Source organism: Haliotis rubra, unplaced genomic scaffold, assembly GCF_003918875.1.
Source record: "Haliotis rubra isolate DU_JTF1 unplaced genomic scaffold, ASM391887v1 Scf62, whole genome shotgun sequence".
In the NCBI taxonomy this organism is placed as follows: Eukaryota; Metazoa; Mollusca; class Gastropoda; order Lepetellida; family Haliotidae; genus Haliotis; species Haliotis rubra.
This window is the reverse complement of record NW_025767324.1, coordinates 1,417,012-1,434,184: the sequence shown is the minus strand read 5'-3', so window position 1 is coordinate 1,434,184 and position 17,173 is coordinate 1,417,012. Positions and strand designations below refer to the sequence as shown.

Genomic DNA, 17,173 nt, shown 5'->3' with positions numbered 1-17,173 from the left:
ATGATGATTACAAAAGTCGGACTCACTATAAATGTAAGACAGAGGTACAGATAAGCTGCGTATCTGCGTAAATTACGCAAATATTTATGTGAAAACTCAAATTCTATTAAGTCTATTGCGTACAAGTACGCTTGAATTTTTGTAAATACTCAATAAATGTCATCTTACATGCGTACACACAAAAATGTCAAATCTTAGCTTGCGTACCAGTGGATAGATAAAATAACTGAAGTATATTGAGAGGTTCTATTTCTGGACAACTTGACAACTTGCAGTCTTGCTTATCATTTCTCATATTACAGATCAAATATAAATAACAAACATTAACATTTAAACTTTACTATCTTTTCAAATTTAATGGAAAATGGCAAAATACCCACTTTAGTTTGAGTGAGGTGAGTACAATTTATTTGGTTACTGAAAGAAAAATTAGGATACCCAATTGAGATGAACACAAGTGAGTACATAACTCAATGACCCAAAAAGTTATCTGTAGCTCTGGTAAGATTGTAATTAGTAGGACCGTATGATATTACTGGTACATCACAAACATGCCCTTCAAACGATATGTATTGCAATGTATGGTGTGTTGTGATTATCTCTGTTATTTACGGTAAACTCCACAGGCTTTCATTCACACTGACATTCCCATTGTAATTAATAGACAAAACAGCATCCTTGACATACAATAAATTTTATAAAAATGAAAATACAATCCCTCAAAATCAAATATCAATTCATGATTTCTGATATCACAACCAAAACATTTATTTTTAAGGCTTTAGTATGTAGAAAATAGGCTTTGCATGCACAGTCAATGTCACTCACTGTCAAACACTGAAGCTCCCAATATATCGCAATACGTATCAGATTACAGGTACCAGAATCACAATACATTGCAATGCAATTTACTTGCAAATATGCAGCCTTAGTAATTAGATGATGCAGCATCATGCATACAGCTTTAATGTTTATACTCCCTTAAGATTGGACACTGAAAGTCAACAATAATTTGATGTTTATCAGCTGCAGTCAACAATATGATTAAAATCAATCACTTTTTTCCCAAACAGAACATGACTTGCGGATCACTTATCTACAAATATCATTGGCGCTTTGAAACTCTTTATGTCACTGACCATGTTAGTTGCCTCTTATTATACAATATTCCTTTTCATATTCTTTGAGAAATTAGTAATTGCAGTGCGTTGAGACTTCCTGGCACAGTTCCCTTTCATCTACTGACCGACAAAATGTGTTATTAACTTGACTATTCGAGTCATGACATGGAGTCAAGGTCCCCTTGGTTTTTAATCTCTGTTATGACTGTCCTTTGACGAGAGGATTTTGTACCTTTCAAAATATTTTTCATATATTTGTTATTGACATATAATTTCCTCTAATCACGGTATGACTGAAGTATTGCTGATGTGGCAATAAATTTTAACTAACTCACACACTCACTAATCTCTGTTATGAATACTACAGAGAATAAAAAGTCAGTTCGTAAATGCTCAGTTTGAACTTCAAAGCAACACAGGCAACTGGAAAGGTTTCATGCCAAATGCAATAGGAGTTAGTAAGTTGAGTTTTATGCCGCTTTTAGCAATATCACGAGGGGGGACACCAGAAATGGGCTTCACACACTGTACCCATGTGAGGAATCGAACCCCTAAATGCAATAGGAAAACAACACTAAAGAATCCAGTCTTGATAAATCAGATCATGTTCCATTCTAGAAGCACTGTAATTACATTATTCCCACCACTGAATTATTAGGACATATAGATGTTAATCAATATGCATCACGCCACGGGCATCTGCCACGTATCACAAGCTTATCACATGAAGTCATCTCCATGTCAAACACACCTGCTAACCAATTTGGATATATTCAGACTTTAACGAGACACAACATATTGTGACTTTTCTGGATAACAATCCAGCCTAAAGGCAAATCATATCCACCACTAGCACATTTGACTGCTAAGTATGGATGACGGAAAGATTAAAATCCAACTTATAATTTGATTTTTCTGATATTTCAGTTCTTATTAGAAATACCGTAAATGTCCGGACTTTGGGGCGCCGTGGGCGAGCTGGCTAAGGAGCCAGGCTTGTGATCCAGCGAGGTTCAGGTGTCGGGATCGAGCCCACCTGTGACCGGGTGTAAGAACCTTGGAGTCAACTTTGTTGTGTAGACCCTTTCAGTGTTGTCACAACCCCTAGTGTACTTTGCACAACCATGTGCACTTAAAAGAACCAACGCATCCGTTGGTATATGACCAGATGGTGGCCACATAAATACGTGCAAACACCTAGTTGCGGGTACAGCAACATGCTGTGAACTTGGACAAAGTACTGTGACTATGTGTCCTAGTCCACCCAGCTGTGAATGGGTACTTCGTTAGGATGAGAAAGCCACAATAACTCGGTGCGCCTAGTGGCTGCAAGAGTTGTATACTCCCCAGGGAGTTGAGATTGATAACATGTTGTGCCGTTGAGATTGGCATCCAATGATCGAGGCAAAAAATACCAGCGCCTTGAGCAAGCACTAGTTGCCTGGATATGTGCGCTATAGAAATATCGTATAATAATAATAACTTTCCACACCAAATTTTCCTTACTGTTATTAAATTTGACCAAAGCGAGAAAATATCTCTCTAAAAGAAGCATACTGCATCACACATACTTTTAATACCCATGACCAAAAAAATTTCATTATCGAGTCTGCAGGTTTCAGGAAATATATACTAGGTGTGAAACAATACTGGAAGGTCACAACATGGCATGTATCCACAAGGGCTTGAGTGAATACACTTGAAATAGGGTCATGAATATGTATATCTATTCATGATTACATCATCGAGTCAGCAGTTGCTGTATTATCTATTATTTTAGTGACACAATAACAAACAAATTATCTGACATAGTTTGATCATGTTGACATTGTTAATTCGTCAGGACAATGTCACAGCCCAATGTTTTGGTTGACAGGTCCTTGGCAGAGTGACGCAGGCTACTGCATGGCTTGTATTGCTTTCCATTTTGTATATCACATTTTGAATTTGAATAGTAGCGTTTGAGTATGTAAGAAACACTTTTTTATAAAGCTATTCGTGCATATTTGATTTTAATAATCACGATTAACTAACTGAATTCATGAAGGATAATAAATTCTATTTACCAAAGATGTGGGTAAAAAAACTAGTATCAATTATACATACATCACAATAACCATACATATCGCATTGTACATATCTACTTCAAATCGTGTGCAAATTATAAACTTTTTTACAGGTTCAAAAGGAAAATCTATCTGAAGGACCATATTCTTGGCATGTACTTTCAATAGTGGACTTGAAACGCAAACTACAACACATTTTTATACGCCAAAAATTCTGCGGGGTCATAGAAAGAGTAGCTTGTAATCTATCTTAGCAAGTGTATCACGTTGCAGTGATGCATAAAAAGAAATTGTGTATTGTATCATCACATGAAAACTGTGTGATCAGTGTATCATTTCACCCCTAACATACATCTTATTGAATCCCTTGATAAGGAAATATGTACATGTCTTCCTGATTTGTCGTTGCATAATGCTGACATACCAGTTTGCACCTACATAAAGAACATCTGGCATTTACACTGAAAAATCAATACAATAATGAGCGCAGCTTACTGAACAGCTGGTGCACATATGAAAAAAAGTAATATGAAGGAGAATTGAGTAAAAGATGATACGGCCATAAACACACATGTGTCCGTTTATTATTGATTTCTTTGTATGTGTGTGACCATGATGTCTAAGGTGTGGACCAAAACTTGTTAGCATAATGTGAAGTAAACTTAAGACCACAGTTCAGTTTCTGAATTAAGAATCAAAGACAATGACACCTTGTCATGAACTTAGTGTTGAAAACTAATGATAGATTATGGGGTCCTGTGTTTTCAATGCTGGAATATACCAAAAGAATTGAAGTAAAATAACAAGAATCACCCATAATTTCTAACCACAGAACAAATGTCCTAAAAATATGTTTACTGCTGTCAAAAGGTAAAAAGGTAGTTTTAATTTTAAAGGCTTACAAGTGAACCATAACTTGATCAAGTGGAATAGAAAACTAAGAATAGGTCCATGATCATGATAATGCCCACAGAATCATTTTTCTAAACATGATACCAGTGTTAATGCCATTCTTATGTTCACTTGCATCAGATGTAAATTTTGAACCAGTCAACGCAACTGCAAAGCCAGTATTTCACATCCTAACTTAGTCACTATAGTTTACACTGAATGGTTGTGCATGCACTGTGTACTGTGTCACAAAGCTGAAGGCTTTTTAAGGATTCCCGACTACTAATGTTTTGTTTTTTCTAACTGAAATAAAGTTAACACAATTACTACATGTAACGATTTATGTAGGTCTCCACTTATCTGATAATGTTTAAAACGCTCTAACTGAATTCCAATACTGAGGACTGGCAATTGATCCCTCAGCGAACCTTACTGAGAGATTAGTAATGAACCAAGACTTACCCCTTGTTCATCATCTGATCCCCCTTCTACAGCTTTGTCGTGGGGAGGGGGTGGGCCCTTCTTTTGAGCCACAGGTTTACTATCTGTCAAGCTAGCCATGAAGATCACAGCAGCAACTATTGCCACAGACCAATGCATGATTTGTTAATGCTGTAAAGAAGGTAAAAGGTAATCTTAGTAATGAAGGAATGTTTACCAACAGATTCTGGCATTAGAAACACATTGAAGTCATAAGTGTTTATATTCATATTATTATTAATAATCAAAACGCTTTGAGTAACGTCTGATATCGCACGAGAAAGCAGTTACATATTGTTTATGTCCATGAACACATGTAGAGTGTTTTCAAAAGTATTTACAACTTACAACATTCGACCAGATGTTTGTAAATCACTGGACTTGTCAAACCGGACCTTACTTGTCTTTCGTGAAATACTTATTAGTAACATACATACTTTTCTTCACTAGTAATAAGTAGGATATTATGGAATAAAATACAAATATCGATCGAGGAAAAGAAAAGGCCAGCAAACCTGAAGGGCTTACCTGTGTGTACCAGATGGTATCTTTTCTCAATAATTATCGCAAGACGCTCTGTCGGTCGGCACAGAAGCACCGGAAGTAGTACGTGGTCTGCACACAGGGATCGGAGTAAAAGTTTCCTATGATGTGATTGGTTGAATTGATAAGTACACGTAATCGTATTCACAAACTGAACGTCATATAGTGCCTCGGGTTAAATCGGTGACGAAAGATCAAATTCAGGATATAACCTCTGTCATTTCCATCAAAACAACAGAACGTCGTAGAAAGATTTGCATGGTGGAAAAACAATATGTATTACATCTACGAAATTATGTACATAACACCCATAACAGTTTTTGAATATACTTTCCGAGAAAATAATGTTAGTTTTTCCAGAGACAATATATCGGTGTATGGTTTCTGGATGTCCATTTTATTGGCGTGTATACTCAAAGGCGCGAAGTAATCAAGGAAACAGATTTACCTATTTGTTTAAGAGGTAATTAATACTGTATGCATGTTGAGAGCGCATGTATACATATCTCAGCTCATAATTTATACGCATTTTATTTGCAAACATAAGATCAAACTAGTTTTACACACACACACACACACGCACACACACACACACACATACACATTTTTTAGAGATACTTTATTGATTCACCAGCAGTGTCGCAACTGACGCATCTGCCTCCTCTCACAGCTGGCACAATGTATATCTCTCCTATTTAAAAAATCTAATGATTTACCAGTAATGCAGAAAGCTAGACTTGCCTATTATAATCTTATTGACCTTTGATTGAATCAAATACAGATATTCCGCAGTCACAGTGCAAGGCAGTAGACTCTCTGCGGTAATCAATACAAATGGGCAGTCCGAGGGCTGTATTACAGACTCCACTGGTTGGACATCCTTGTCAATCCTGTTCTACTCCTCCGGGCAGAAAACTACGGAACTGACGGCGTGTTTCTTCTTCGCCCCTGCTCATAAATATAGCTATCATGACCTCAGATGCAAACACACAAATACATACGTAGTTGGAGGGTAAAGGGTTAACTAGTTTATGTTGAGCAGAAGCACATTAACTCACACTCAAACGTACACGGGGCACTTGTATCTATAGACATTTAAATCCCCATTCTCGATGCCGGGAGGAAACTCCCTCTCTCTCTCTCTCTCTCTCTCTCTCTCTCTCTCTCTCTCTCTCTCTCTCTCTCTCTCTCTCTCTCTCTCTCTCTGATAATTAACCTACATACGATGGGCAAGCCTGCTCTGTGAGCACTAAGCACAGACACAAATCTCTAAGCACAGACACAAATACTTTGGTCTTGATGCTCAGCTGTATATTTTACATTCGCTTCGAAAGGTATTCAAATAATCAATATCTCAAAAAGGTCACGAATCTCCCCAAAATTACACAGCAAGCATCAGGCCAGTATTCAAATAAATGATTAAATAAAACCAACCGCCCTATTTAGTAAACATCATTCCCTCTTGAAACAGCCTATTTATGATTAAAGCATACAAAACATGCATGTCGTCAATTTCAAGAAAGGAAATATTTCATTCTCCAACTTCGATACTAAAAAGTACGATGAAATGTGTTATATGAATGATGGGTGTTCAGAAGATGATGGTAATCCATATATTTGGGGTTCAGGAGTAGCCAGCAACAACAGAGGACTCTGGTCTATATCAGTGCAGGGGCATCGAGTATTACCTATGCGGAGCGAAGAACTGGGTTCCTGTCTACAAAACAAAAATCAATGATTATCGCACACCACTCAGCGCCTGCCATCCGGAAAACTGAGTCATTAAAATAGGATATGGATCGACCGATTTTGGAATGCACATGTGTTGGAATTTGAAGTGCGTTTCTTCGTTTACAAATGTGTTATACGGATTTTGACGATTAATAGTTGTACAACACGTATGGAGTATATATAATACAGATCTATCATGGCAAATCGTTAAACCCACCATCACACACCGTGTAAATATTTGGAGGTCACAAATGTGAATGTGCTTAATTGATGTATGCTTTTCTTGGCGGTTTATCGACGATTCAGGGAACCTTCTAGAGACTACATGTATGAATTTCGTAAACAAAATTATATCTCAAAAACGTTTATATATCCTGAATTATATTTTGAGACACGAATGTTATATTATAAATGATGTTTGAATTTACAAATATAAGTCACCAGTGGATACGTGATTATCAAGAAAACCACATTGGTTGCAATTGGACAAAGGTTCTTTATCATACATCTGTGCTGTCGATTTCGCCGAGGCATTGAAAACTCCGTAAGATTCCGGTTAACTCCGTTAAAGTCCGTCAATAATCATATTTACGTCAACAGCGATTGCCTCCCTTTGCAAGATGGCTACAGACACTTCTGCAAACATCGTTATTTGAGTTCATTTGATTGGCCAGTTTGGGGGTCTTTGTTAGTCTGGTCCGGTCCGATTTGACAGAGCTTTGTGACAATAGGGTTGAGAAAGCGGACAGAGAGCGCCCTGAAGACAAATACCATTGGACGAACTTTGCAGGTGGCGGGCCCAGGTGCCAGGGTTTCAGGGTTGCTTTGTTCGCCATATGGTCGTTTGGTCCCACAACCCAATCTTCATCAGTTACCCCACATCGCAACCATTTTCCCACAAGTCTTGAATCCAGCCACTGACTGCTACTCGTAAATGAAATAAAGAATATGAACAGCGTTCAGAACACAACGATATTCAAATGTGTTAGTCTTCAAATAATTCATGCTCAACACTGGTATGTCAACTTTGTATGCTAATCGCATTTGTCACGAGAGATCCATTTGTTTTGTGTGTTGAACGAGTGGTTCATGTCATTGTATGACTAAACGACACTTTCTGCATACGTGTATGTTTATTCATAATTGCGTATTAGTACAAAATATATAAAAAGCACGTGACATTTCAAAACCCATGACACGCCGATTGACCCAGTGAAAGCAGAGACCATATATCGGTATATGGTCTCTGGTGAAAGTGAGGCGACCTGACGATAGTCTATATATAACCTCTTGTTTAAATCTGACAATCTCACTAATCCATTAGATACGAGTTAACGGTTGATAATCAAATGGTGATGTGCCCTATATACAATAAACTTCATAATTCGTATTAAGCTGGTACAGCGCGTTTAGGATTACCAAGAATGTCGAGGGCAATTTATTTTCAAAGCCCCATTATACACAAAAGACGAAGATGTCGCGCATCGGAAAGTTTTTGAAATCGGGTATGTCATTACGAATAAGAGATTATAAACTTACGACTGTGTGTGTGTGAATGGCAGAAACAAACACTGGCGTGCTGAAAGTGATATCGACACATGCGGGGTCCCACTGCACGTTTAACCATGTTTGTTTGACATTCTGACTGTGTCATATTTCAGACGCGGGCTTGTGCGTATGTCGCAGTTATAACAACTTTGCGACAGTTTGGCTTGAAAGCTGTTGCTTTTAAATTCAATACATAATTACGGCGAACCTATAGCAATTCGTGCACGGCGAGATGTAATTCTGAGACTCAAGTCTGCGGATCAGCACGCGGTCAGACCATGCTTGAGCCCTGTCACGATTTCAACACAAGACACGCCTTACGGGCTAGACTTGCCAGGGCTCCTTTTCGTGAGCGCAACGCAGACGGTCGCTGTTTGAATAGGAATACAAGGTTGCTTTGTGCTAGTATGAAACGAAACCAGTTTACAACGCTTTGATGTGCAGGTCAGACACATTGCGTATTTATTCCATATGTATTTGGCTGGTAGATGCGTTATTTCTTAAAAGAGCATTTTTATAAATTTTAATAAATTGGAAAGTATTAATAAGCGTCTGTGTCTTTCCACAATGCTTTATGCCAGGATGTATATGGACATCTTCATGGACATCTTCATGTGGAAATCAGTTTATAGCGCTTTGATGGACAGGACAGAAGCATTACGTATTTATTTCATATAGTTGGCTGGTTGATACGTTATTTCTTCTGAGAGCATATTCATACAATTTTATATATTGGAAAGTACTAATAATCGTCTGTATCTTTCCACAATTCTTTATCCCAAGAAGTATATAAACATTCTTATACAGTACACGGCTCACTGAAAAAAATAGGTGTTTAGAGTGTTAATGTTTTAAATATGACGTTTTTGCATTTTATACGCAACACTGCTTTTAAAAGGTGATACATTTGTTAAACAGCGTTAAGTGATTAGATTGTAAACACCAATACCGTTTAGAAACTAAACCATTGTTTAGCTGGTAAACAAGTGTTTATAACATAAACAGCGTTTAGATAATAAACACATAACGGTGTTTAAAAACGTAGGACAAACATGCGTTTAATATATAAACAGTCATTTTTACAATGTAGCTGTGACGATTGTTAGTTCCATTCTCTTACTGGTGTTTCAGAAAGAAAGTATTTACCAAATATATAACACATCTGTGTATTTTAAAAGTGTAACAATAGAAGTGCCGCTCCAGCAATCTCCCAAAGCACAATATGAACGTGTGTAAGTTAGCAGGTATATAGTAGGTAATTTCTAGGAAACTCGTAAACAAGGTTTTAAACTGCAACAGACAAGGTCTTCCCGGTCAGAACATTTGTGTTTGAGTGTATTTAATGCATTTTCTACGAATAATGACACCCGTGAAGGTTAGAATATTGGCCTTCAATAACCCATGCTTGTCGTAAGAGGCAACTAAGGGAATCTGATGGTCGGGCTCGCTGACTTGGTTGACACTTGTCATCGGTTCCCAATTGCGCAGATAGATGCTCATGCTGTTGATCACTGGATTGTCTGGTCCAGACTCGATTATTTACAGACCGCCGCCATTTTGCTGGAATATTACTGATTGCGGCGTAAAACTCAACTCACTCACTCACGAATAATGACAGCCGGGTGATTACAACGTGTGACGTCTCTCGTATAGTGTCCCGTTTTGCCTTGAAGGCCTGGATCCTCACCCTTTGGGCCTCGCGATCTATACTGGACAAAAATAGTTAGGGATATATGTAAATTTTGAAATTATGAATAATGATCTATTTATTCATTGACACACTGATAAAATATCAATCATAAAAATACCAATATTCCTAACTTATTTTGTCCAGTATATATTACAGTTCGAGTCTAGACAAAAAGAAAAACACTGGATTTACTGTATTTATTAACAGATTATATTTGAGGGTGACAAATCACGTCTGTCACACCCAGTGAGAATGTCAGCGTCATCAGGTCATGTTAAGCATGTTATTGTGTTGTTTCTCTGGATTCCATCGTGTGGTTAAGGATTTCTGAAATTGAGATAGAACTCGAGTTTAATATTTTAGGATAATTAATGTATTACATCTCAATAAAATACAATTAATCTATACATGCCGTTAAAAGTACTCCTTGACCAAAGATGTCTGGAAAAAGGACATGGCTCCGAATAGATTAGGACACAAACAAGAGTGAGTTGGAATTAAAGAGGCTTTTAACACTTTTCCAGTTATGTCACGTGTACCATGGTGGAACCAACTAGCGCGGGTATGCTGCTAAACAACATAGGAGAGAGTGAGTTGAGGTTTACGCTTTTAGCAATATTCCAGCAATATCACGGCAGGGGACACCAGAAATGGGCTTCACACATCGAACCCGTGTCTTCAGCGTGACGAGCGGACGCTTTAACCACTAGGCTACCCTACCGCCCCAAATAACATGGGCAAATAATGGAGCCGAAGTGGGTGGAAGCAAGAGACAGGCCTTGTGTGGTGTAAATAAATAATCCAAAGATAAATTGAACTCAGTTCTGTTAGTTATCACCTGTGGTCAAAAATTGAAATATAACAATATCTTCACTTGTGTTACAATTTACAGTGAAGTCAGGTACGTAAAAGAATATATCAACTGTGTAAATTCTGAGTGCCGATCAAGATGGAGCAACTACAGTCGAGTATTTTTAGTCAAACTTTATGGGTTTCTCTAAAATTCCGGACATTCAACCAATCTGTATACGCGGATGATTGCATGATGTTTTGCGTTGACCTTGACATTCATCACTTCCTGTACAAACCATTGTGGGTTATCAGTAAGTTACAATGGATCACTCGTACACAAGACGACGTTACATCCGGTGTGAACTGTGATTCAAACTTCAAATGATAGGTTTCCGGCCTGGCCAAGGGACGGAACTCTACACAGCGAATTGACTTGCCCATCTGTGACGCCTTGTGAGTGGATCTTGCAGGACATGGCGTCGACAGTTGATGGTTATTCACAAGTGTGTTATATAGGATACAATACATCTATGTTTACTAAGAATTGTTTACATTCGTGTTAAAGTAGTTGGATTCATATCCTTTGTGCTAGAGGTTATCAAAAAGTTTGTTGTAGGATATGCCCGTCACGGTTGTGGGTTGTACGGGTTCTGTGACGGATATGTCCTTGAATGTTATGGGGTATTTTTATGCCCTTGAATGATTTACACGTGTGGTGAACGATATGTCCTTGTATGTTATGGGGTATGTTTATGCCCTTGGATGTTGTAGGTTATTTATACGCGTGGTGTACGATATGTCCTTGAATGTTATGGGGTATTTACCGTTTATAGAACATTCTCGGGTCATTTAATGGCTATTCTTGAGTCATTTGGGAACAGACTTCTTGGTCTTTGAGGGTCAATTACAAGCATGTCATCGGTTCCCAATTGCGCATGCTGTTGATCACTGGATTGTCTGGTCCAGATTCGATTATTTACAGACCGCCGCCATATAGCAAACTAAACTCACTCACTCACTCACTCGAGGCAAACTATACAGTGTCTTTTCTTATTATCAACCCCTATGATAAATAAGATACGTACTTATTTTCGGGTGTATATTGCCAATAATGCTACATGCCATGTACAAGCAAGGGGTCTACCATTAACTTAGACTGTCTCACAGTCCCTGAACCACATTATTTTCCCTACTGCCCTCCCTGCAATGCTAAAGCCCTAAATGAAGCAAGTCTAGATTTCCCTTGGTTCAGACTGAATCTCCCAACTCACTGGGGCTCCTTTTCATTTTAATTGGGTTTATTTGTTACTATCAAAACTATATATATTCAGGGACAAGGCGTTAGTCTACATTAACCTCTGAACAGCATTTACCAGACAATAATCAAATCCGTTGATATTCCAAAGGACAGCGGCTCCCATCGCTATCGATGCCCTTTCTGTATTGCGAGATCCAGTTTCCCTTGCAAGGACGGGTTCAGTTTCGGATGGGCCATACCTACGTCATGTGACCGTTGATGCCTCAATGATACAAATAATTGATTGAAACATGAAACCTATACTGCAATACATCAGCATTATTATTTAACATGTATCACATAGAACGGTGCTAAGAATATTCTGATTGGCTATGTGTATGGAGCAGTTTGTGGTGTTCGTCGGATCGGTTAACGAAGATAGTCAGCATTTGAGACGCTCAACTGGCGGGCTTACAATAAAAAGTACAGAGGGTATATGAATGATTCATAAGATGGTATGGCGATGAAATATAAATATAGTTGCAACTTCTCCACCTAACAGAGCCTTGTTTTAGCGCAAGTTAGAGTGTGAACATTAGAGCTAGCTAATTCAGTAAGTTTCGGATGGACTACTTCTTAACCCTTTTCAACCTATTGTAATAATATTGTTTGGTCGTCTACGCCGGACCCAATACAATTCAAGCGATATAATTCAGGAAGTTTCGGATGGACCAATTCTAAACTTTTTTAACCTATTGTAATAATTTTGTTTGGCTGTTTTACGCCGAACTCAATTCAAGCTATATGACGACAGTCTGTAAATAGTCGAGATGGGACCAGACATGTGATTGACATCATGAGCACCGATCTACGCAATTGCTGATTGTAGTAATAATACCAATAACACGACCACCACGACGATGATGACAACATCAACAACAATAAAATATTTAACTTCTCTGAAAGTTGTTAATCTATATATTTTATCTTTATATCACAATGTTTATGCATAAAAGGCAATTGCTCCAGATACGTTGATATCATATTTCAGTTGTCTGTATCACAACAAGAGTGAGTGAGTTCTGCAACTCCTGCGTCTTCAACTCAACTGGAGGTTCTCTGCGACGTGTTCATATGGTTTGCAAGTGTGTTGTGAGTGAGTGACTTCAGTTTTACACCGATTTTAGCAATATTCCAGCAATATTACGGTGGGGAACACCAGAAATGGGTTTCACACATTGTGCCCATGTGGGGAATCGAACCCGGGTCGAACGCTTTAACCACTAGCCTACCCCACCGCCCCTTCACAGCAAGAAAGAACACAGAGGTACGATGAGTACATTATCAATTTTGTTTGTTATTGCATAGGGAAAAATACCACCTGGTTATGGAATATCGTCATACCAGACCGTGAACCGTTTTAATGATTACATATTTCGTAGGTATATATATTTTATATCATAATGTAATCTTAAAAAGAGCAAACAAGAATAACATATTAACTTCAGTTTAGTTGCCTGGCCGAAAGCGGATTTGTTAGTTTGTTTGGACAGGGTAGGTTTTGAGTATTCCTTCTATTATGGGTACAGTTTACTAAAACACAGGTGTTGCATCAACTATATACATGTATCTGAATATTACTCTGAACGTTAAAGATTATCACACATGCGCTCTTTAAACCCAGCGTTGGCTATAGCCCTATTAATTTAAAGCTTTGGTTAAGGACGACATAATTATAATTATTAGTATTGTCATCATCATCAGTAGTAGTAATAGCAATAGTAGTAGTAATAGCAATAGTGGGCAATCAATTTTCTTAAGTGAAAGATGCTTCCATAAATCAAACATCTGCAAAAATGTGTGTTTGATCTCCTGCAAATATTAAGTGGAAGATATAGTGACCAAACATCACAGAAACACGAAGACACCTGCTTACTTCATATTTACACGCCAGCCATAAAAGCCTCCTCAAGTCTAGGTAAACTGCGTGTCAATCTTTACCAGACCCGACACATCCTGTTGAACGTTCAAAGCGAAGCGCGTTCACGAAGCAGGCCCAGGTGAAGTCGGTGCAAAGATGGGGCAGACGAGATTAGAACGATATTCGGGGAGAACTGTTACGCAATTAGTGACGACAAATGGTACTGGTTCCATTTGTGTAAACGATGCTAGTCACCGACATGGCTACCGTGGTGAAGGGTGAATCTGGCCCCCACCTCCTCGCACAAAGGCTGTTGTGTGGGTGGCTTGTCAAATACAAAGCAGAGGCCATAGCGCCGGCTGAAAGAGGGATGCGGTGAATATCATTACAGCCTTGTAAACCCAAACAGGTGACATGGTGCTCAAACGGGGAGACTTTAAAAGTTGATAAAACTCGGCGTCATGAATTTAGCTTGAATTTAACACCCATTAACGCGAGAAACGGATAATTATACACTTTCGGGGATGTAGTGAGAACAAAGACTATGAGGAAGTGCTTATCAATACCTGGCTGAACACGCCATTGTGATGTGGCGTTATAACGAGGGTTCATGAGATTGGATTATTGTTGTTAAAACGGGATAACATGGTCACCGAAAAGAGAAAGTGTGGGTGTCCACCAAGCGCTGTTTCGCCGTGCACGTCTACATCGGATTGTGAGTGGAGACGCTTGGCGCTGGTATATATTTAATCAACATACCAGCTCATGAAACAAGCGAGAAAAATATAATTGCTGACATCAATTTATGAACTTCATCTGAAGTTTTGTCGGTTTGTGGTTTGAAGAGCTGCATTGAAAAGGAGTTTTGGAAGCTACAATATGTGTGTCAGTCTGTCTGTGTCTGTCGGTCTGGGGGCGGTGGGGTAGCCTAGTGGTTAAAGCGTGCGCTCGTCACGCCGAAGACCCGGGTTCGATTCCCCACATGGGTACAATGTGTGAAGCCTATTTCTGGTGTCTCCCGCCGTGATTATTGCTGGAATATTGCTAAAAGCGGCGTGAAACCATACTCACTCACTCACTCTGTCGATCTGTTTCTGTGTCTGTCTGGTAGTGGTGTGTGTGTGTGTGTGTGTGTGTGTGTGTGTGTGTGTGTGTGTGTTTAAAGAGGCCTCGTGATTGACTGTTTTGTCAGATATACGTGTATAATAATTTTTCGGCCTTTATTTTAAACCACGTGTTTTTTCTCTGCGTGGAAAAGGCGACATTTTTCAGTTTAACGAGAGCCAAAATGGCCACAGCCACTTGATCATCTGTCCGTGAAATGAACACGACACTTTCCTCGACCTTAACAGATAATACACAACAAAGCATAAACGCCTGGTCAACACTGCCTGGGAATATTATGTATTGAACCCAGATTCTTGCATCGGCAGGGTAACGACAGTTGTAATTCCTCCAAAGCGAAAAAAGATCGAAAAGTCTCTCTCTCTCTCTCTCTCATATCGCGAATGTCCACGTGAACCAGAGACTTGCAATCTACTCCTATACCTACCATCGTGACGTATCATAACTTAAACCACATTATTTTCCATCCCATCCATCCCATTCCGTAATGCGACAGCCCTATATGAAGCTGTCGGGTTCTGACTCTTTCATCTCCCTTTGGCTACTGTTTAATTTAAAGGTTTTATTTCTGTCAAAATTACATATATTTAGAGACAAAGGGTTGATCTAATGATAACTCAACATGTTTGTGAGAGTGTGTTAGTCTGTCTCGTAGTCCCTGAACCACATTATTTTCCCTACAACCTAGCCCTTCCTGCAAAGCTAAAGCTCTAAATGAAGCAAGTCTAGATTTCCTCAGGTTCTGAATCTCCTATCTCACTGGAGCCCCTTTTCAAAATATAAATGGGATTATTTGTTACCATCAAAATTATGTATTCAGAGACAAAGCCTTAGTCTAAATCTATTTCTGTGTCTGTATATGTGTGTCTATGTCTGTCTCTATCTGTATGTGTTACATTGAATTCGTGCAGTGGAAGATACCATCTCTCAAAAGCATGCTATAATAAACTGTAGCGATGACCCGGATTTGCTACAGAAGCGAGCCCGTGTAACAGCAGTCTTGGCGTAAAATCAATAATGCACATCCGTGCACACCAACCACTGGTTATTGCAATAAATGTGTTTTCACGGCCTAGTTAGTACAACTTCCGGGCTTTGAAAAATACTCATGTAGATGAAATTAATCTATATTCTCATTTGCCAAGTTACCACCCATGTTCCTGTCACGTTGAGAGCCTGCCCGCTGCCAGCTCGCCACAGCGACTGTTGGCATAAAATCATGTGTACAGTGCGCTGTACTGGAGCATACACGAACTTGTACCCGAGTGCATGGGCGCGCATCGCCACATTAAAATATTGTCGAAAGTCAGGAAGTCCTCAAAATACGGATTATTGGATCCGGTTTTATCAAAGTAGAAAGATAATGCTTCCCATTTTTCAGACAATTTACAAATGCAATGACTAATCTATGTCAAGCTAAATCAAATATGATACTACATTTTAAATAACACGTATATTTACTAACTTAAAAGGAAAACATTCATATATCGCTCGGCATTTATTTGAAGTGTTGTGGTTTGTTTTGATTTAACACAGCTTTGACCAGTACATAACTTTATACAAGGGTGGGGGCAGTGGGGTAGCCTAGTGGTTAAAGCGTTCGCTCGTCACGCCAAAGACCCGGGTTCGATTCCTTCGAATTTCTGATGTCCCCCGCCGTGATGTTGCTGGAATATTGCTAAAAGCGGCGTAAAACCAAACTCACTCATTATACAACGATACGTCAAAACGTATACGTAACCTCATACAGATATTTATTTGTGAAAAGTGGGGCAAGAAGAGTACGTATCATCTCTGTTAAATTTGGTCTTCAACAACCTGTGCTCGTCCTTATAGACCAGGGGCGGATACAGCTTTTTGAGAAAGGGGGGTGCACACTTCATTTTCACGAGAGTTTCAATGGTCATTTAATATACTTTTAGGATAAACGGGGGTTGCGCACACCTGCACCCCCCTCTGGATACGCCTATGTAGACGACTAACTGGATAGGGTGGCCATGCAGGCTCGCCGACATGGCTGACACATGT

The 17,173-nt window shown here is 39.0% G+C and overlaps 1 protein-coding gene across 4 annotated transcripts in view; it reads right to left on the bottom strand.

Moving 5' to 3' along the window:
- The window catches only part of LOC124256211 (nucleobindin-2-like), a 28,708-nt gene extending 23,516 nt beyond the window's left edge, over nucleotides 1-5,192 (bottom strand). For all 4 annotated transcript variants that reach the window (XM_046690189.1, XM_046690191.1, XM_046690192.1 and 1 more), the window contains exons 1-2: nucleotides 5,087-5,192; nucleotides 4,541-4,690 (exon numbers count right to left, since the gene is read on the bottom strand). In XM_046690189.1, coding sequence (XP_046546145.1) covers nucleotides 4,541-4,678 — 138 coding nt within the window. In that variant the 5' untranslated portion in view covers nucleotides 4,679-4,690; nucleotides 5,087-5,192. The remainder of the gene's footprint in view (nucleotides 1-4,540; nucleotides 4,691-5,086) is intronic.
- Between the last annotated feature and the right edge of the window lie 11,981 nt (nucleotides 5,193-17,173).